We start from the raw sequence: 22,259 nt of genomic DNA on the forward strand, positions 1-22,259 counted from the left end.
TGCCTGCTTCCCACTGCCCTCTTTCTAGACACAATCAACTTTTACATCCCAGGAGGCCAGAGATCACTTTTCTGCATTAAGTGATAAAAAACCTTGAAAGAAAACTGACAATCAAAGAAAAGATACAAGAGAAGTCATAAGAAGAACTGAGCTTTGAAAAAGCTAAGGTGCCCCCCAAATGATTATTTGGACATAAACACCTAAGCTTTTTCTCTAGGAAATGCTGTCGGAAATTCTTCCTTTGTGGTGGTCATTAGCTCATTTCTAAAGAAAACAAACATTCCCCAAGATGTAAAGTAATAAAAGTTTCATTAATGGAACATAACAAGTATAAACACCTTGTTTACTCCTGTTTCTTTGTACAAAACGGGCAAAATGTCTTTAAGGTTTTATAACCATTTTGTAAATATTACTGTGGCTTCAGCTAAGGGCAGACAACTTATGTGCTTCTATGGGAGGGGCCACTTAAAAAAACAGCCTTCAGATAAGGTTCAATTCTTTTGTAATTCAGCAAGGTCACCCCACGCATCTCTATTTGGTTTGACAAATACTGCAACTCCTACTACATCCCTGGTGACACGAGGTGAAATTCCTATTGTGTAATTTCTAACTTTTAGGTGGAACAACAATCGTTTCTATTTGGATGTTTGTGTTTCGCTAAGTAATGATGATTCAAAATAATATTTAGTTTCCTTGTTTCTTTGTGCTGTTTTTTAAATGGCATGTTAGATTGGGGGCAGGAGGGGATATCTTTTTGCTAAATTTCACTTTAACTGAGCGGGTTTAAAGTATATATGTTGTAGAACTGTATCAACAGAATAAATGACTTCGATAAAAGGCATATTTTACCCACTTTCAAGGCTGAACATTGTTTTCTATAAAATTTGCATCCATAGGCAGAATTTCTAATTGTCTTGTAAGAAATTATTTTATAAGCTATTAGGGAAATCAAAGAAGAGCTCGCTGCCTTGCAGGGATTACAACTACCTTTCTAAACTGGCTAAATATTAAATAGATGAATTGTCAGGCTGCTTAGATTCAGCCCGGTTTTCCCTCATCCCCTCTTTCTACCATAAATAATAATAAAAATACATAATGCATCATGGCTCCAGGCGTTTTCCAGCGCGGTGTGTTACCGCAGGAGTATCTGCTGAGTCTGCGGGTGTCTGCAAAACCCCAAGTGTCATTTGCGGCTTAGGGTTTCATGGATTAGACTTTAAACGGTGTCTAGCCCGGCTGACATCAGCTTCATCTTGCACTCAGGCTCCAAGAAAGTGCGGGGTTGGAAACCCCCTCTCCAGGCAGCTGCAGTCTCCCCAAGCCTTCCTCTTGAGTGGGATGAGGGTTTGGATGGGAGTCTGAGGCTTTCTCCTATCTCTGGAGGTTCCTAAGACTCCTGAAAATGGCTCGGATCCCGTTCCTGCCACTGGCATAGGAGTCATCTGATGGGCATACTCTGTCACTGCTGGAGTGGGTGGGGGTAGTGTCGAGTACTGAGAGGGAGCGTTCCCGCGCGGTCACCCGCCCGTGAGAGTGCTAGGGCCCGCGGCAAAGCCATTTAAAACTTCATAAATTATAAACAAGCGCCTTGGCCTTCGCCATAAATTCCGCTCCTCTTGAGCCTGCAATTAGTGTTTGGAAGCACCCGAGTCTAAACACAACCAAACACCCTCTGAAGGGCCCAACTGCCGGAGGTTGCAAACCTTTATTTATTTCCCTGTACCACCCCATCTGCACCCGAAGTTTGCTCACACAGTCGCCTCCTCCCCCGCCACCGCGGGCTGTACACACTCGGCTGGGTTCCCGCTCTTGGGGGAAGGTCACAATAGCTGCTCTGTGGGTGGAGGCGCCTGCCGCCTTCCTTCTGGGCCTCAGAAACAGAAAAAAGAGAATGGGGGAGGGGAGGCCGCCCCAAAGTAGTGCCCAGGGCCGAGAAGGAGAGGACCCACTGCGGGAAGAGGGAAGTTGATAGGGGAAGGCAACCTCCACCCTACCCGCTGTGTCTACCGAGACCAGTGCTGTGAGTAGAGGGAGTAGGTAACACACCAAGGCCACTAGCCTGCTCAGAGCCTTACTGCCAGAAGCTGTGTGCAGGGTGTTCTGAGCAGCCTGATCTATCCGAAGCAGCCCGCCATTGTGTACGAGGCGTTCCGCGCCTGGAGAGGCCATACAAAGGAGGCGCGGTCCAAGGCCTAGCTATGGGCATTGGTGTCTGGGAGAGCTACCTCGTTTGCCCGAGGAAAAGAAAAGGCTTTATGGCTCAGGCCTTGGCCAGTTCTGCTTTTTTTCCTATAGAGATTGCTTTGGGGGAGGTAGGGATGAGGGAGGTTGTGGGGCCTGTTGAGGTCTAAGAAAGAAGTGAGGGCAGGGAGCTCAGATCCATGGGTGACCAGGTGGCAATCGTTTGGACAGTCCTGCTTGTTCTGTCCAGGAAATCAAATATGAATTAAGGCAGGATAGCATTGAGGCAGGCAGAATGGCCTGTTGCCAAATGGGAGGTGGAAATGGAGAAGATTTAGGCAGAGGAAGAGTTTTCCTTGCAACCAGGAAAAACTCAGGACCTAGCCTAAAGTGATGTGCTGAGCCCCCTGAGGTAGCCAGGGAGCTGGGGAAGTGGCAGAGGAAAGGCCTGGAGAGTAGTCCTGGCTACTGGTGGGTAGGAGGCAGTTCAGTACATATTCTGCATCTGTCCTGCTTTCAGACCTCAGCCTCATCCAGGAACCTGACAAAGAAAAATCTGCCTCTGATGGAATCATTAAGTTAACCATCCATTTGTACCATTTCTTTGTACAGGCTTTCAAATGAGAGAGAGGGAGAGAATATAGAGCAAGTACATTCCCTTTGGTGCAGCCCCAAGCCTAGTCCCTATCAGAGACACATCAGCCAAATTGGTTTCCAAGGCCCCAGAGGCTGCTAACCTTGCTGAACAAGATTTTTCAAATATCTATCTGTAAGGAGTATTAAAAGATAGTGATTACCTATACTAGCTGCTTGTCCCTTCTCGCTTCCCCAGTCTGTACCAGCCCACTGGCCCTTGAGTGAAGTGCATCCTCTCAACTAGCAGCTAGCAGGCTGGGGAGCAGAGCTCTGCATCTGTTGAGGTTTTTGAGGATGTGTGTGGGTCTATGTTTGAATAACAAAGAAGTAGCCCTTCATTCTAAAAAGAAGCTCCTATTCTTTTTTTTTTTTTTTTGTGGAGACAGAGTCTCACTTTATCGCCCTCAGTAGAGTGCCATGGCCTCACACAGCTCACAGCAACCTCCAACTCCTGGGCTTAAGCGATTCTCTTGCCTCAGCCTCCCGAGTAGCTGGGACTACAGGCGCCCACCACAATGCCCAGCTATTTTTTGGTTGCAGTTCAGCCGGGGCCTGGTTTGAACCCACCACCCTCGGTATATGGGGCTGGCGCCTTACCGACTGAGCCACAGGCGCCGCCCAGAAGCTCCTATTCTTGACCTGGGGAAATCAGAAACTTGTTCACACCTTCAGTATTCAGGGGACTGTCACCGGCCCATTTTGACTTCATCTTGAGAATTAACTGAAACTTCTTTCTCATGTCAAGAAGTAGTTAATTCCAGTAGCAGGTCTAGGAAGGTCATCTTCATTTGGGAATCCTTGGCATTACTTTGGTCCTCTTTTCAGAAACTGAAAGAAAAGAATAGAAAGAACAGAAGTTTATGAAGGCAAGAAGAGACTCAGAAGGCCTCGTTCTGCACAGGCCTATGGCTGGACCACTTCAGGGCACTGCAACTTCCCAGAGAGGATATGAATTTAGGGGTCAGGGGAACAGGCCTACTATTCTTAGACACTTTGGGTACAAGAAGCTGAGACTGGGCTGTCACCAGCCCAGCCCTTACCAGCTGTGAGGGCTGCTGTCAGATTTTTATTGCAGAATGTCTGGAGGAAGAGAAAAAAAATTAGGTAGGTAAGTCCTCTGTACCTACTACATTACTGGTGCTATTGAGGAAGAACAGTGAATGGAGAGGATGAAATCTTAGTTCTCATCATTCCCTTGTTTCTTATGGCAGCTCAACATGCTGTTATCTTTGGAGTCCAAAGTTGGTGTCAAATGGATTTATGTACCCAGCCTAAGACCCATTCCTAAACAGTTGCCTCAGGTCTCACACCACTCTAGCAAGTTGGAAAGTACAAAGACAATCCAAGGGTCCGTTAAGATTTCCACATGAGGGAAGAGCTAGGATGTCCAGTCATTTGCAGTAGCAGAGGCAGGTGAAGGGTCTTCTGGAGATCTGTAAGGTATAAGCTATTGTATGAGTTTTTTTGACCTGGCAAAATGTCTTGACTGGTTCCTGTAGCTCATCTGCATCATTTTAATGGAAGAATAATATCAGGAAAATCACAAAAGAAGTAGGGTTTTAACATTAGTGAGGGACAGAGAAGACTCTAATTTAAACCAGGATTCATGGAGAGCTCTGGTACAGATAATGTGTTTTTATCTGGACAGCAGGCCTTAAAAGTAGGCCAGGAGGGCTTGTTGGGCCGGGAGTACCCTTACATTTGAGGAGATGGGAGGTCTTTTGATGGCTCTATTGTTCACAGTGCTGCCCTATAAATACCATTCCCCTCCCCCACCACCTCGGGAAAGGCCAAGTGGAAAAGTGGGTCTGGTTAACTAAAGTCCAGGGAATTGGTACCAGCGTCCATCATCCCCAACAGCCACCTTTTGGGGCGGTGACGAATCCACCCCTGCCTCCTGCAAAGAACATATAAAGGAAGTCCTGACCAGCCCTTGGACCTAGGGACATTTTGAGGAAGGGGATGGCGTGGACTTCAAGTCTAAGCACTTCTGGCGCCTGCAGGGAACAAAAGCCGCCTCTCTTGGGACTATCTGGCAGGCACCGAGCACAAAAGCCCGCTCCGGTCCGCGACGCTGTGTGACGCCTGCGCTCTCCGCGCCCGCGCTAGCGGCCAGGCTGCGGGAGGGGGAGGTGGGTATTCCTGAATCCACCTGGAACCCTTTCCGAAAGACAAACGGTGAGTTAATAACCTTAACAGGCTGGCGGCTGCGTTCCCTCTCGCCTGCAAGGAGGCCTGGGGAGACGCTGGGGTGGAAGATTTCTCTGAGTGTGTGTGTCTGTCTAGGGTGGGGGGCGGGAGAGGTTAGTCCTATTAAGAGTTCATCAATCACCCGGTGTACACTTTTCGCTCGACAGCAGTTCCTCCTACTTGAGAGCAAGTCTGGGCCAGCTGGGATCCGACCAGAAACCGCAAGCCGGGGAGACGCAGGCGCACAGGCTGAGCGCTAACGCAGGGCGCAACCCGCCGCCCGGTGCCCGCGGGGGAGTGGCGCAGCCAAGACAACTCTCTGTTACTCAAGCCCCGAGGGAAGGGCCAACGGGTCACCTCCTCACCCGGGCGTCCAGCACTGCTGCCCTCCAGCCCCCGCCTTGGCCTACCCAACACACCTGCACCTACTCCCGCCCCTGACCCACAGTGACCCTGCTTTCCCCTGTCCCCAGTACACCTATTTGTCCAAGTAACATCCCTAAATGCTGCTGTACCCCCAGAAAGGGAGGAATACATCTCTGAAGTCAAGGCAAAAGAAATCCCAAAGGGCAGGAAAGTTCTTGCAAACTTGTTTTATTTAAGAGTCCCTATATACCTGCAGGAGCATTTGTGTGGGAAGAAGTACGATGAGACTACTGTTGAACTTGGAGTTAAATATGAATGCCATTTGACATGACAATACAAATATACTTATGACAACAACCACAGTGATATACCTCTCCTCTCTTGAGTGTGCAGGAAAGACTGGAGCATTTTTTTTTTTGAGACAGAGCCTCAACTGTTGCCCTGGGTAGAGTGCTGTGACATCACAGCTCACAGCAACCTCAAGTGATTCTCCTGCCTCAGCCTCCCAAGTAGCTGGGACAACAGGCTGGAGTATTTTTGCTTAGGCTCCTTTGGTTTCATTTAGAAACACCACAAAGGGACAAACTCTGCAGGTTTCTGGGGACAGCCATTGGCATTAGAGCTGTTTATAGCAGGAATGTTGTGTGGAGTGAGTGGTAAAGCATTCTTCTAAGCCCCTTGGAGTGATATCATGCTGTCCTCTTTGTAAGTCCTAAGAAAGTCCTGGCCTAGTCTCTTTTGTCCATATTTGCTGAGGGACATCACCTGAGATGTTTCTCCGAATTTATTAATAGTTAATAAAGGATTAATAAAACTAAAGGACAGAAAGTCCTAGCTTTGTCCTCTTTCACCCTCAGCTTTCCTCTCTCTCTCATTATCCTCTTTGGTGGAAATTAACTTGCTTCAGAGAAAGGTTCTTATCATATTGCTTCATACGGATAAAAACAGAAGAATTAAGGCTCACATAGTGTCCTTAACTCATTAAGCAATGAAAATAATGATTTTGTTGTCCTTGGTTAAATCTTTCTCCTGGGCTAATGTAACAGATTAAATTCAGAAACATCTCAGCTGATGTCCCCTAGCAAATATGGACAAGGGGGATGAGGCTAGGACTTTGTTAGGTTTATAAATAGGACAGCATGTACCAATCCACTTTCCTTGCCTTTCACCAATACCCACCAACCAGCTCCATTTGTAGTAAGCTGGGCTCCAGGATATGAAGATAAGTCACTAATGATTTGTGCCCTTCAATCTGGCAGGGAGAGAAATAATCCTAAAACTAAGGGATGGGATGAGTGCTATAAATGTTCAAAATGATCCTGAAATAAAGAGGAGCCACTAACAATACTGTAACATCAAAAAAGGATTTTAAGAGGTTATAAATTTGAGTTCTTGAAGTGTAAGTGTTTTTCCGGCCAAGGAGGGAAGGATATACCAGGCAAAGAGATCAGCTTATACAAAAGCAAAGGAGGGAAAAAAGCAAGGTCTGGCTTGGAACAAAGAAAGTAGTTTGGAGTAGGGGTCATAGAAGATTCATAAAAAGGAGTCTGAACCAAGTCTGTACTCAGTGGGGAACCACTGAAGGTTTAAACTGGGACATGAAGTTATGTATTTCAAAAGTTATCTTTTGGGTGTTCAAGCTCAGGAGTTCCAGCCAGGTGTTGTGGTGGGCACTTGTAGTTCTAGCTACTTGGGAGGCTGAGGCAAGAGGATTGCTCAAGCCCAAGAGTCTCAGGTTGCTGTGAGCTATGATGCTACTGCACTCTATCCAGGGCAACAGAGTGAGACTCTATCTCAAAAAACAAACAAACTAAAAACCTAAAGTTATCTCTTGGAGATACTGTCAGACTGGAGAAAGGAGGAAGAGAAGGTAAGAAGAACAAAAAAGGAAGCTGTTACAATAATCCAGCAGAGAGAAACTAATGATGATGAAGAGAAAAGACATTTAAGAGGTGGAATTCACCAGGTTTGCCAACCAATTGGATGAGTAAAAGAGGAGTTGTGGATGGTAATCCCTAAGTTTGAGGACCTGAGTGGATAGTCAGGCCATTCACCAAAATGAATAGAAGAAGGAAAAGAGAAGATTTTGCAGGGGGATCTAGTAACTTCAATTTCAGCTCTACATTGTATGACCCTAAGCAATCCATTTAGTCTTCCTGGACTTCAGTTTCATCAGTGAAACACTCAATAAAGACATCTACATCATAGGTTTATCATTAAAGTGTATGTGTGTGTTAGGTATTATCTTCACTAGGCCCAAGTAAGTGTATATAAAGCTAAAATGCAAGGAAAACATACCCGCATCATGCTGATTAACACTTAGATCTTTGGTGGCCAGTGAGAAATAATTCTCAGGAAAATTAAAAACAAAACCCTACTACTTTCCACATATTGGATCTAACAGAATGTTTAGAAGTATGTCAGATCAAATTACTAATCCGAACCCCTCTGCTTTGGAGGGCTACTCTCTGGAGAATTCATGCAGAAATGTGGTCTTGGTATCAGACCACTAAAGAGGAGGCCTCTCAGCAGATGTCAGAAAGCCTCTTGCTTGCTTTTTTTTTTTTTTTTTTAACATCATGTGCCTTTCAGGAAGTGCTTGAAGGCATCCACCTTTTTTGAAGTCCTGTGTGGAACAGTGTGGTATAAGAAAGAGTGTTGGACATCTGACTTTGGGCATTTACCTTGGGTGTGATTACAGCAAGTTATTTATCTTTTCTGTATACTATACTCCTGTAAGGAAACAGGAACTCTCATATGTTGCTGGTATAAATGTAAATTGATACACTTCTATTGAGTGTAGTGTGGCTAAATGTATTAAAAATCTCCAGTGCACATACCTTTTGACTAATTTCACTTCCAGGAATTTTTCTAATAGGTTAAAGAAAAAAGGATTGACTATGTGTTTGCAATAGCAAAAGGTTGAAAGCAAACTAACTGCCTATCAATAGAGACTGGCTAAATCAATTAGTATACTATATATACTGACCAATACTGTACTTCAATAGCATGAAGTTGTAAAAATAAACTGGGATGTTCCGTATGTATTTATAGGGAATGGTCTTCAAGACCACTTCAAGCACAGTGGTTCATGCCTATAATCCTGGGATTAGAGGATTATAATCTGAGGTGGGTGGATCTCCTGAGCTCAGGAGTTTGAGACCATCCTGAGCCAGACTCAGATTCCATCTCTAAAAAACAGCCAGGCGTTGTGGTGGGCTACCAGGGAGGCACTCCAGCCATGGTGACAAAGTGAGACTCTGTCTCAAAAAAACAACAACAACAAAAAAAAAAACAATAAGGGGAAAAACATAGTATAAAAGAGTCTGTTGAGCATGCCATCACTTGTGTAAAAAACTGTAAGGAGATTATATGTGTCTGGGTGAGAGAGAGAATTATTCAGGTAAAAAGTATCTCTGAAAAGACAGGCAAGAAACCAATAAAACTAATTGCCTATTTGAAAGAGAACTAAGTGGCTGAAGACAAGAGTGGAAATTTCACTGCATACCCCCTTTGTATCTTAGACCATATCTATTTAAATTTTTACCCATTTAAAAAATAGAGGAACAACAACAAAAAGCAGTTAGTATAAGTGTAATTGATCTGGATGTGCCTGTATATGTTCATACATGTCCTTATTTGTACTTGCTCTGTCTAGTGAAATTAATCTTGGGACACCAGCTGAGTGCAGAGGCTCACTGTAATCCTAGCACTCTGGGAGGCCCAGACAGGAGGCTCAGTTGAGGTCAGGAGTTCAGAGACCAGTCTAGGTAAGTCAGAGATCAGCTTGAGCAAGACGGACTCAGTTACTTGGGAGGCTGAGGCAAGGGGATAGCTTCAGCCCAGTTTGAGATTACAGTGAGGTATGTGCTTTATCCCAGGAAACAGAGAAAGATGAAAGACAGAAAGAAATGAAGGAAGGAAGAAAGAGAAAAATCTCAGGACACCTCTCTTTTTGTCTCCACAGGACCCTGATGCTGATCAACCTCAACAGGAAATGAGGGAATTCTTTACCCTTGCTTAGTGGTGAAGGGGGTGGGGAACCAGACCCATCTCTGCCCTCTCTTGTAGAATTAACTTATGGTAGTGCTACAGAAGTCTTGGGCACAGGTTTAGCAGACAAATCCCAAGGGGAGGGCAGTAGGCCTCTCAGTCTCACTGTGTGGTCTCCCAGAAATGAGGGTGTCTCCTTGAACACTGCTCTGCTTGCTCAGGGTGGAGGCCTGCTACAGCACAGAGAGTGGCTGTCTTATTTTTCCCTCTTTGTAGGTCATAGAAAGGCAGGATTGTGGAGTGTGAAGTCAGCAGAACCAATGTTGTTCCCTCATTTTTTGCAGGATGGAGTTGCCATTCAACCTCTGAATAAATGATTTCCCTCTAAAATCAGGAGTTTGATGTAGCTTATCTATAAGGTACCTTCTAGCATTGATAGCCTAGGCTGTGAAAGGTCAGCTTTTAGCCAGAGGAAGAGTTACAGCTTAGGTCAAAGGACATTTGGCCCCCTCTAGATCCCTAGGGCTAACATGCACATTCCAAACAATTTGGGACAGATGGAAAGAAAAAAGAGAGTTGAAACCTCCCTCTTGAGATCCACATTCTGACTCCTTCCTTCTTCCCATTGCCTCAGACCCACTTGAAAGATATCTTTGAAGATACTGGAGGAGTTAAATCTCTTTCCATTCCCACCATACTGGCATCATGGAAGTCAAGACTTAGCGAAGCAGCAAGGAGTGACCTGTCTCTGCAAAGCATTAATTAGTCAGCAAACTTGGGAAACTTTCTGCTAAACTCTTCCTAAGGATATTTTCTGAAACTTCAGCCCAATTGGACTTTAAGATTCATCTTGACATTGACCTCTGTTCCCTGCCATCCAGTAGACTTCTAGACACTTTTTCTGAATAGGCCAGCTAGCCATGACCTCCTCTCATTCATGGTTCCTCCCACAGAAACAGCTTTCTTCCCACACAGCCCCCTCCTCACCCCAACTCTCAAAGCAGAAAATTTCAAAGTATAGTTCTGAAGAACTTTGCTTTAACAACCTAAAAGGCTTGTTAAAAATAAAGATGCCTGAGTCAGACCTATTGAATTAAAATTTCTGGGGATGGGCCAAGGAACTTGATTTTTTAAAAAAAGACTCTGTCACCCACGATCGAGTGCAGTGGCACAATCATAACTCACTAAAACTTCAAATTCCTGAGCTCCAGCAATCCTCCCACTTCGGCCTCAGTGCTGGGATTACAGGTGTGAGCCACTGTGCCTGCCAGAACCTGAACTTTTAAACAAGGTTCTATGGTGATTTACGTTATCAGACTTACAACAGGTTTAAAATTCCTGTCCTTAGAACCCCTTTCATCTCTACCTCCATCCTAGGATGAAAAAAGAATGCAATAGAGAACTGTGTCTTCATCTGAATTTTATCCTAATGTGTCTTAAAAGAAATGATATCCCCCAAACAGGAGATTCCTATACTTTGGGTTTATGTAGCCAAGAGTTTCAGTGTGCTCAAGTGTGTCCAATGGGTAAACACCATGGGCTTGTGGAGGGAAGTTGCCAGGGGCTTCTTGGGAATAACTTGCAACACATAGAAGACCAGATTGCCACCCTCCACTTCTGTCTGCAGAAAGGAAATAAAGTTTATTATTAGAATGGGAAAGAAAGGTAGTCATGGGTGGGGTGGGGGGAGTGGGTAGGGGATGGCTGCTGTGGTAAGCAGATGGAAAAGATTTCAAAGCATTCCTACATCAAATACAACCTGGCCTTCAGGCCCCTCTGCTATCACCTCCCATGGAGAACTCAGCAGAGCAAGTGACCCTTGGGAAGTCAGGGCTTAACAAGTAATAAAATTAGTAAGATATTTCTCCTATGCCCTGTGAACATCTAAAAGACAAACTTTAAAGTTACACAAAATATCCTAATATATTCACATCTTCCTTCATTTCCCCTAAATAACAATCTTCTAGTATCTCCTTAGAGAATTATAGATTAAGATTATTCTAGTGTAACTTTATGGGGGCAAGACATGATTGCAAGAGGGACTTTACCTAACAATTGCAATCAGTGTAACCTGGCTTATTGTACCCTCAATGAATCCCCAACAATAATAAAAAAAAAGATTATTCTAGTGTAGATTTATGGTATAGTTAAGACTTGTGTTAGAAATGAATCTTTTGTTCCTTTGGCTTGAGAATGTCTTTTTCCCCAGCCTTAACTTTCCCCGAGAAAATGTCCTTGTACAAGAAGTCCTTGGCAATCTGAGTATGAGATGACCAGCATCTTTTTTTTTTTTTTGAGGCAGAGTATCACTTTGTCACCCTCAGTAGAGTGCTGTGGCGTCACAGCTTGCAGCAACTTCAAACTCCTGGGCTTACGCAATTCTCTTGCCTGAGCCTCCCAAGCAGCTGGGACTACAGGCGCCCACCACAATGCCCAGCTATTTTTAGAGACAGAGTCTTGCTCTGGCTCAGGCTGGTCTCAAACCTGTGAGCTCAAACAATCCACCCGCCTCAGCCTCCCAAGTGCTGGGATTTCAGGCGTGAACCACTGCCCCCAGCATGATCAGAGTCTTGACTTCCGACCTTAGTATGTGAAGAAGCAGCCCAGGAGTGGAGCTCCTTGTCACATGTCCACTCTGAGCCCCAAGATGTGGCATATGCCACAGATTTAGGGATTAAAGAGAGTGGAGAGTAGGATCAACAGAATGTAGCTTTTTGTGTGCAAATTATGAGCAAACTGCTATTGGCCCTGAAAAAATGTTCTAAAAAACAATCCTTTAGGACATTTTGTTCCCTTAGCAAGGCCAAGTCTCCAAAAATTGTGCTTGAGGGAAATTGTGTGAATAGCTCATTGGTACATCAAAGTCAAGGCTTAATTGTATTGGGAAGACCTAACCTTTGCTCAAAACTTTTTTTTTATTCTAATATATATATATTTTACATTTCAGGACATTACAGGGCTACACATGTTGCCCAAAACTCATAGCAGCTAAAAGCTAGTCTTCGTTGCCATGAAAGTTGCCAAGGCATGTAGGCTGCCTGTTTTTTCTGAAACCTTAAAGAAAAGGCCTTTAATCAGATGGGTTTTGGTCAGACTTTTCTATCTTATCCTCTGGGTTGCAGACACCAGGATGTCCTCTCCAAAGAGGTTTCCAAGGCCACCTTTCTTCTTCATCCATGGTACCTCTGAGCCTAGGAGTACTTGTGTGTGTGATAGGACAAGTACCATCTGAGAGAGGATTGTGAGAACTGGGACAACTTGCAGTAAAAACTGGCCACTAAAATCTAGCCAATGAGGGAGGAGAGGGCATTGTGAACTCAGTACCAACATCATCTTATCTGCTGATACTACTGCAATAATGGGATAGAAGGGGGGCAGTGAATAAATACATCTTCACTTGAAGGCTAAGCTAGCTCTAAAGATCTCCATCATTTCCTGACCAGGAGGCTAGTGAAGAACTTTTATTTTTCTCTTAAACACTATTTAGGAGCTTTGCCTTTTGATTGGATAAAGACAAAACTGAAGTAGCAAAATCACACTTGAAGGGCTATTTTCAGCACAGGATTCTATCTCCCAGTTAAACTCAAAGACCTTGGTAGTGCAAGAACTATAAAGCCCTTTAGTTTTTTGAGCTCATTCCTAGGTGTCCACCCCCACCCTTCCCTATCTTGGCTGAACTTCAGCCTCACCAGCAGTCCACACTTTCAGCTTGTTTTATTCACAAGTCCACATCCCTATAAGGAACTTGCTTCCTGGACTGTGATGTCTCCTATTCTCCAGATTTCCTTAGAGTGGAATTTTAGGCAAGGGCTCAGTCGCTGTTTTATGACAAGTGCATCGGTAAAACAGTAATGAAACCTAGGTTGCCATAAGTTAGAGGCTGTAACAGATCAAGTTTTTAATGGCACTTGAATAAGCTAAGAGTAGATTAAAGAGTCTTCATTCACAAAGGGTTTTAGGAAACCACCATCTTTCATTAGTACTGTCTATAAATAACTTTTGTTTATTTTTTTGTAACCCTAAAGAAGGAAACATTATAAGAAATACTCAAGGAGGTTGGAAAGTTTGTCAATGTACAGCTTGTCTTTGTAACTTTTCTACTCTTCATTTCTTGTGCCAATTGCACTTTCATTTCCAGTCTTAATACTCAGTAAACAAAACCCTATTGTCAAGGGAAAGGTGTGAGGCCATTAACATAGTGAGCCCTCAGATTTCACCCGCAAGATATGACACAGCACTTACCTGATGGAATAGCTTTATAAGCCCATCCAAACCTCCGAGATGTGACGCATCCCCGGGAAGCCTTTGCACCCCGCCCCCCCAGCCAAGCTTCTCGTTGAAAGCGTGTGCAAGCACCCATGCCTGTTCCAGCCTCCCAAATAGGAACACGACGATGAACGTTCCACCACGACGGTGGATTCTTTATTCTGACAATCTGGTCTGCTTCAGGACCCCACAAGACAGAAACTATTCTGTCCAAATCAAAACCTGGCACTACAACACACACCCTTGTCATACCTCGGCAAACTGCAAGAGATGGAAGAAGCGAAAGGGAACGAAGTAACATGAAAACAGTCAAAAAGTGGAGATTTCGTCCTGTTCTAGGCACACAGCGCTTACAACATAAAACGTAGTCTCGGCGCTTACAACATAAAATGTAGTCTCAGAGTCGTAGGGAAGGGGGGAAAGAAGGAAAACCAAACATCTGCTCTAGGCTTAAGAGGGGGATAACATTAGCGGCCAAGAAACTGAAAACTCAGAAGACTCGGAAAGGGAAGAGGAATAACTTCACCTTCTCTGGAGAAGGACTAGGAACAGTTCCCACGGGCGGAGTCCCGTGCTCCGGTTTAACCCCTTCCACGCCGTGGTGCCTACAATCCTCACCAAGGGACAGGTCACCCAGGATCCAGGGTGGAAGAAGACCTCTCTCCCTCCCTCCTCCATCACCCAAGCGGCCAGTCCTGCCTTTCTCCCCCAACCCCGCCTGTCTGGGGAGGAGGCTTCCTACGCTCTGCCCCGCCTTTCCCCAGGCAGCCCCTGGGAGCGCCAGGCGGTGGCCCGTGCCGGGTTTGACTAAGTTGGCAGCGGGGCAGGCTCCGGGAGCCGCGCGCCTGTGGAAACCGGTCCGTGCGGGGAAGCCGCCGATTGGCTGGCTAGCACCACGTGGTCGCCCCCGCGGGTATATTAGGCCACTATTTACCTCCCGCTCGCTCCCCATGGCTTGGCAAGGGCAGCTCGGGTAGAAAGGGACGGTAGAACGGCGCGGAGCACCGCGGTCTCGCCCAGCTCTTGTCAGGTTCTACACCCTACCCTTGGCCTGAGCCTCGGGAGGGCTGGTTACAACCATGAGCTCCTACCTGGAGTACGTATCGTGCGGCCGCGGGGTCGGCGGCGAAGTGCTCAGCTTCGCACCCAAGTTCTGCCGCGCCGACGCCCGACCCGTGGCCCTGCAGCCCGCATTCCCCCTGGGCAGCAGCGATGGCGCCTTTGTCAGCTGTCTGCCCCTGGCCGCCGCCCGACCCGCGCCTGCTCCCTCGGCCGCCCCGGAGCAGCCACCCGCGCAGCCCCCGGCCGCGCCCCGGTACGCGCCATGCACCCTGGACGGTGCCTACGAGCCGGCGGGCGCCGCACCTGCCGCGGCAGCAGCGGCGGGGGGCGCTGACTTCGGCTTCCTGGGGTCCGGGCCGGCGTATGACTTCTCTGGCGCTGTCGGGCGGCCAGCCAACGACGGGCACGTCCATTACGCCACCTCAGCTGTCTTCTCTGGCGGTGGCTCCTTCCTCCTCAGCGGCCAGGTGGATTACGCTTCCTTCGCGGAGCCCGGCCCCTTCCCGGCGTGTCTCAAAGAGCCAGACGACGGCCGCCCAGGGGCCTTCCAGATCGCGTCCCCAGCCCCTGGGGCCTATCCCAAGTCCGTCTCTCCTGCCTCTGGCCTCCCCGCCGCCTTCAGCACGTTTGAATGGATGAAAGTGAAGAGGAACGCCCCTAAGAAAAGTAAGTTGTGGGCCTTGGATGAAGGCACCAGGGGTTGGGAATGGAGTCTCCTTCGCGGAAGCGCACTGGAGCGCCTTGCCGCTGTCCTTCTGTACAGCGGTTTGAGTTTTATGCAGGAAACGCGTGCCTGGGCATTATTAAAGCAGGCGAATTTCATCGGGCGTACCTCGAGTCCAGGCTCGGAAAACTTGCCAGACACTCAGACAATTATATAAAAGAACTCTCCATGGAGTGTTTCTCCTGGCGCAACTGTGTTGGTAGAGACCCAGAAGGGCTGCGCTGCGACTTTGATTCTAACACTAGCTCCACTGGTCGCTTACGTTCTGTCTGGGTGTCAACTTGCCCTGCTGACGTCCTGTCTTTATGTTGCAGGCAAATTGGAGTATGGAGTTGCTAGCCCCTCCAGCGCGATCCGCACGAATTTCAGCACCAAGCAACTGACAGAACTGGAAAAAGAGTTTCATTTCAATAAGTACTTAACCCGAGCCCGACGCATGGAGATCGCCAACTGCTTGCAGCTGAATGACACCCAAGTCAAAATCTGGTTTCAGAACCGCAGGATGAAACAGAAGAAAAGGGAACGAGAAGGGCTTCTGGCTACGGCCACCCCTGTGGCCTCTCTCCAACTTCCACTTTCTGGAACAAACCCCACTAAGTCTGGCAAGAACCCCAGGAGCCCTTCCGGAGCCCAAGAGCTTTCCTGAGTCCAGTGTTGAGGCTGAGGAACCTTGGCCTGAAGAAGTCACAGGCCACCTAGACTTAGAAGCTCAGTTTAAGATGGAGGTGGGCGAGGGCAGAGATTAGCAGGGATTTCAAATGAAGTATCTTAGTTGGCTTCTGAGTTTAGGCTGTTTGCTATCTTGCAAGCCACTTGTTTGGGTATATTTTTGTGCCCTATCAACCCAGCTGCCAGCCCAGCTCCACTACTATGTTGCCTAACTTAGTCATATGCAATTCTTGGGTACAGAGTGGCAGACCTTTAGTTGCTGAGTTTTGCCAACCCTCTGATGTGCTCAGAAGAGCACTTGCCCAGTTTTTCTGGTTTTAATTTAAGGGACAAGGATACATGTATTCAGCTCCTTGAGATGACCAAAGCTAGTTAGGGTCTCCTTGATGTAGCTAAGCTGCTTCAATGATGATCTTTACATTTGCACTCCAGTTTGGTTTTTGTTCTTTCAAAAGCAGTTTCTACCTCTCCATGTGCCTAAGTGAAGATACAATCGCTGTTTGTAGTTACTCGCTGAGCAAATCCTCAGGGTGGGTAAAGATTAGAACCTGAACCACGCCTTGACATTAGTTATTCAACCTTGAATGTAAATATATGCACTATGTATATTTTTTAAAAAGTTTGCCTGCTGTGAACTTATATATGACATTCAATGTCATAGCTAGCATGTAAAGGATTTTAACTTCTTTGTAATAAAAATTATAGAATATGCTATTATTTTCCTCATTCTCTTTTCATCTTGATTCTCGTTCTTTAAAATTGTTTCCTCCATTTGGAATTTCTTAATTGTGCTATGAGAGTTTGTTTACATCGGTAACTTTTAAAAGTAACACTTCTTATAGATTGTGAACACACACAGCAAGTTATGGACAGTTATCCAAGCAGTTTAAGAAGAAAAAAGTACTCTGCCAAGTGCCTTAATTTTATGGTGGGTGTGGAAACTGCACCTCACACAGTGTTAGGTGCTCACTGTGGGAATGTTATAAAGCCAAGACACTTCAGGGACATCTTTATGTTCTTTTGCCTCCTGTCCTCACAAAAGGAAGAGAAAAGGTGACCTGAAGACTTGGTTAGTATTCTCTGAGAAAAGCAGCTACACATCAAAAATTTCTCAGTGGCTAAATTCCCATTTCCAAAGTCAAGAGCCAGCAAGGAGGCCAGTAGTCAGAGCTTTCTTTCCTCTTCCTATAACCCAGACTGAGCATCTGGCTGAGAGAAAGCACAGACGGTGCTTTTCTTATCTTCAAAATGAAATATTTTCAAATGAATTCTTTGGAAGAGGTACAAAGGCAAAATTTGAAACTTGGCAAAAGGATATGTGGTTAAAAAAGAAAAACACTAACCCTCTTCTCTAATCTTACTGCTGTCCAACCTCCCATTTCTTAGCTTTGGAAGCCCCTGTAGTTGACCAGGCTTTTATGCAACCAGGAAATATGGGGAAAAAATACAGTATTTTACATTTATAAAAATTTAGCGTTTTACATTTATAAAAATTAAGCGTATACTTGAGATAATTGTTGGGATAGATCATTGTCCTCACTTTATAGTTAAATCTTTTTTTTATTTTATTTATTTATTTTTTTATTAAATCATAACTGTATACATTGATATGATCATGGGGCATCATACACTCGCTTCATAAACCATTTGACACATTTTTATCACAGTGGTTAACATAGCCTTTCCGGCGTTATCTCAGTTACTGTGCCAAAACATTTACATTCTACATTTACCAAGTTTCGCAAATACCCCTGCAACAACAACAACTACAAAAATATCAGCACTGCTTGGTCATTTCTTTGATCTACCACCCTTTTCTCTGAGAAAATAAAGCTTTTCCTTTTGAAGCTAGTACTAGCACTTAACAGCCCTGATGGATGTCTTCCTTGATGAGGGTGGCTATTTTGACATTCCTATAATGATGTTCTGTGAATCAGGCCAATATTAGCTATTTTTTTTTTTTACCAACCCCAGGGATCCCTAAAAGCTTTCTTAATGCAGATCACTATACAGCTATATTCAGTATTAGGGAGAGTCCTGACTGGAGATGGGGATGAACTAGGTGACCTCTGGAAGTCCCATCCAGCAATGGAAATGCTACAGAAAAAATTCAATGATTTCTGCATATTTAATTGTCAGCCTATTGTTTGAAGTGAGTTTGGTTCTAAGAAAGCAAATATATTCTGTAGTATTACAGTGATACTGTTTTTATACAGGAAAAGTGGATGTTAGACCTTGTCAAATACATCTTGTCAGTAAAGTTACCTAGCTCATGTAGACCATTTACATCCCTTTCCCATTATTCAGAATCTTGTGTTATTTTGAATCAGATCCCCATGACGTATGAGATTATTATATAAACTATGAGACTGCTCGAACAATCCCAGTTCTATTTTGCAAGATTTCAAACTAAATATGTTAATTCATCCTCCAGAGATCTGTTACAAGAATGAATACACAGTGGACAGTTCTAGTTATTGTATAATTAACTATTCAATGCTCCTTTGTCTTTTGTCTTCACAGAATGACCATGTGTCTGTTTTTCTGGATTCAAGATAATTGAGAGTGAGGAAAAAGCGTTAAATAATATACAAAATTTCTATAACTTTAGTACTAGCAAATGAAAGCCTTGTTGATGTAAAAACTTAAAGTGAAATCACCTCGATTCTCAAAACATTGTGTGTGATTTATTCTGCTTCAATCTCAAATATGTTGAGGACCAACACCAGAAGAGGTTATGTATGATTATCTTGTCATCAGAAAAAAGAAGCAGGCTCAGGAGAGGTGCCTTAGCTCTGAAGTTCTTAATTATTTCTCTGGCCAAAGAAATGTTCTACCTATTGAATTTGAAAACCTCAGGATCTAATCACGTTCAGAGAGATATTTAGCCTGACCACAAACCTCTCAATAAGAAAAATACCCATTGTTAAAACTTTGTTTGTGGTTTTAAAGTGAAACCATAGGGGACATATTTCACAAATAATGATAAATCTCCATCTAAATAGTAATCAAAATTTTCAAAGTTTTTAACCTCATTGTCATGTTTCTAAGACATGAACATGTAACGATTATGCAGATAGCTTTATGTCAATATCTCCTTTATAATTACTACTTAAGTTTTACTTGTGATTCAAAAGATGTATCAGTAATTTCAGTAGAAATTATTTAAGTGCTGTAATGAACCAAGAGGAAAGAAATCCTAAACATTAGTATGAAAGAAAGTTCTGTTACTTAGCTTATAAAGATTTCAACATTATCTATTACTGATGTAATAATCTTACTGATGTAATTTGGAAAGAAGGACCAAAGAGTGGTCATTAGGACTTGTAACAGCTAATAAGGCAGGTCGTTGACACTTCTGAGGCATTTTTTAGAGGGCATTAGACTACTTAGCACATCTTACTCTTAGGAATTTTATAGAGCCTAAGCTTATACAATTTGGGGAGTCTCTTTAAGAAAAAAATATGAAATTCTAAATACAAAATTGCAAACCAATCTCCCAGGACCCAGAAGAGCTCATTTTAGTGAAGCTTAAGCTTCATGGTAAATCCATCTCTGCTTCTTCCTTGAAACCGTTGCTTTGTCCCCACTGCCCAGTTATTGCAGATGACAGCAATGATCACTTTTCTCCTACATCTTGGGGCTGGTATTTTTGCCCCCTTCTCTTCAAATGCATTGAATAGCTGATCTTGGGGACAAGGGCAGGTTGGCATTCTGTTCTACTCTCCAGGCTTCTCAATACCATTCTGCCCTTCTGGACTACTGGCTGGGCTTTCTTCATGGTCTTAGAATGGGAGGACTTATCTCATCCTGGAGGAACTCTTCTGTTGTGTCTCCTCTCAAAAATACAAAACAGAAGACAGAGATACAGCTGGAGACAACACAGCTACCCTGTTAGATTCTAAACATTTCCCAGAAGGATGGAGTCACTGAGGCTGACATTAAAAAAAAAACTTGGGGAAAATAAAAGGACTTTTTCCCCAGAGACAGGATCTTACTCTGTTGCCCAGGCTGGCCTTAAACTCCTGGGCTCAAGTGATCCTCTACCTCAGGCTTTCAAGTAGCTGAGACTATAGGTAGACACTACCCTCCCTGGGAAGAACATCATTCTTAAGGTAGGACACCTGGCTTTTAGCACCAGTTGTGTTTTCTAATTAAAAAGAAAAATAACTTCTTCCCTGGTCTCAGTTTCTCCAACAAAACAAAAGGGGTTGGTCTTGGTCAGGGGTGGGGAACCTGCAGCTTCAAGGCCACATGTGGCCCTGCAGATTCCCAAGTGCAGCCCCTCAAATGAATCCACATGTCACAGAACAAATGCCTTTATTAAAAGGATTTGTTCTTTAAAATTTGGATTCAGTCTAAAGGCTGTACTCCGGATCTGTAAAGTCACATGTGGCCCCAAGACTCTACAAGTTCGTTACGTCTCCTCATCCCCTCAGTATTCCTTCACACTATTTTACTCTGCTGGTTATTACTGAAAAGTTTATTTAACGATGCTGTACATCTGTAAAACTAATATCAGCAAAAGGCTGTTATTGGAGTTTTATCTGAGGCTTTTAAAAATTAATCTATCTGGCTTTAGAACCTCTGTGTGCTTCTCTCTCTCTCTCTCTCTCTCTCTGTGTGTGTGTGTGTGTGTGTGTGAGAGAGAGAGAGAGAGAGAAAGAGAGAACTAGGTAATGTTATCCATTGATCTTGACTTAAACTAAAAGCTAACAATGGTGATAGCCCCATAAAGTTACCACTTCCCATTGAACTAGGGTCTAACAAGAGACTTTCAAATGGGTGTCAGAAGTTCATATTTGGGTTCTCAATCTCCTGTTCTTAATCCCCTACTTCAAGGTTGACAGTTTTCAGAATACAGAAACAATTTTGAATTTTTCTCTTCCTGTAAGGTATATGGGATGCCAAGTAAATGCTCTGTCCACTGTGATAAAAATGTGTCAAATGGTTTATGAAGTGAGTGTATGATGCCCCATAATCATATCATTGTATACAGTTATGATTTAATAAAAAAATAAATAAATAAAAAAATAAATAAATAAATGCTCTGTTCTGTTGAAGAAAAAAGAGACGGATGATCAGATCTCGCCTCCTTTTCTTTGGTCACAGAGACCTATTTTTCCTTGAAAATGTCTCATGCCATTTTTCCTTCTCCATTGCTCAGGCTTTGTCATCTCTCACTTAGCAATGCAAATGATGCTTTCCTGGTCTCCTGGCCTCCAGTGTTCTTCTCCATCAATCCATTTGAAAGTCTACCTTCATCATGTTGTTTATTGTTTGTATCACTGATTCAGCACTTACAATCTCCTGCCTTATTATGTGATCTTTCTTTCTCTTTCCTTCTCCCCTCCCCTCTCATTAGTTCTCTCTATATACAAATACATTTTATCTCTCACTGAGTATCTTTGACATAATAATGGTCTTATACTCTTGAATATTCAATGTGTTTTTATTAGATTAAAGCTTACAACACTATTCATCCTGGTAGCACCCTTCTACCAGGTAAGGAACACTATAAGGACTTATTTGCTAAGTATTCTTTGTATTTCATAATTTGTAATAGAACATAAGTGATTCTTGACCACACAATAAAATAAAAATATGTGACTCGGAAGCTGAAGGGGGAGGATTATAGGCTGCCCTCCTTGTGCTGTGGGCATATTCTTTGGATTGAACTCTTTGTAAGCCAACAAAAACTGTGAATATTATTGCAAACAATTCCTTTTATTCTTACATAATATAATTTGTAATGCACTTTGGTTGTTGTTTGAGGCTTTATAATATAGTGCATTTGCAACATTTGCTGGAGCACCTTATAGGAAGAACAGCTGGAGGAAGACTGTTGAAACCAAATGACATCTCGTTTAGGGTTTCCAAGAGAGGTCTGTAGACAATTAAATGTCATGGTTATAAGAGTGAAGTTGGAAGCAGAAAGTCTTGGACACAAATCCTGGGATTAATGACTCAATGTCATTAAACTTTCCATTCCTTTCTAAAAATGGGAATAATAGCATCCCATGTTCATTGATGTGAGTACAAACAGAGATAATACGTGTGCATGCAGATTGCTTAGCACAATGTCTGATGCTTAATAAACATTTGTTAATTATTAAGACAGGATAGGTTATGAGCATTGTAATAGGCAGCTAGGATGGAAAGACAGGGGCTG

At 44.0% G+C, this 22,259-nt stretch overlaps 1 protein-coding gene across 1 annotated transcript; it reads left to right on the forward strand.

The window, feature by feature from the left end:
• The first annotated feature begins 14,606 nt into the window (after positions 1-14,606).
• Positions 14,607-16,781, forward strand: HOXD1 (homeobox D1). The gene is made up of 2 exons (XM_053597837.1): positions 14,607-15,360; positions 15,733-16,781. The coding sequence occupies exons 1-2, from the start codon at positions 14,712-14,714 to the stop codon at positions 16,062-16,064; spliced, it is 981 nt and encodes a 326-aa protein (XP_053453812.1). The 5' UTR covers positions 14,607-14,711; the 3' UTR covers positions 16,065-16,781.
• Positions 16,782-22,259: the final 5,478 nt, after the last annotated feature.

Source organism: Nycticebus coucang, chromosome 7 (assembly GCF_027406575.1).
Source record: "Nycticebus coucang isolate mNycCou1 chromosome 7, mNycCou1.pri, whole genome shotgun sequence".
Classification (NCBI taxonomy): Eukaryota; Metazoa; Chordata; class Mammalia; order Primates; family Lorisidae; genus Nycticebus; species Nycticebus coucang.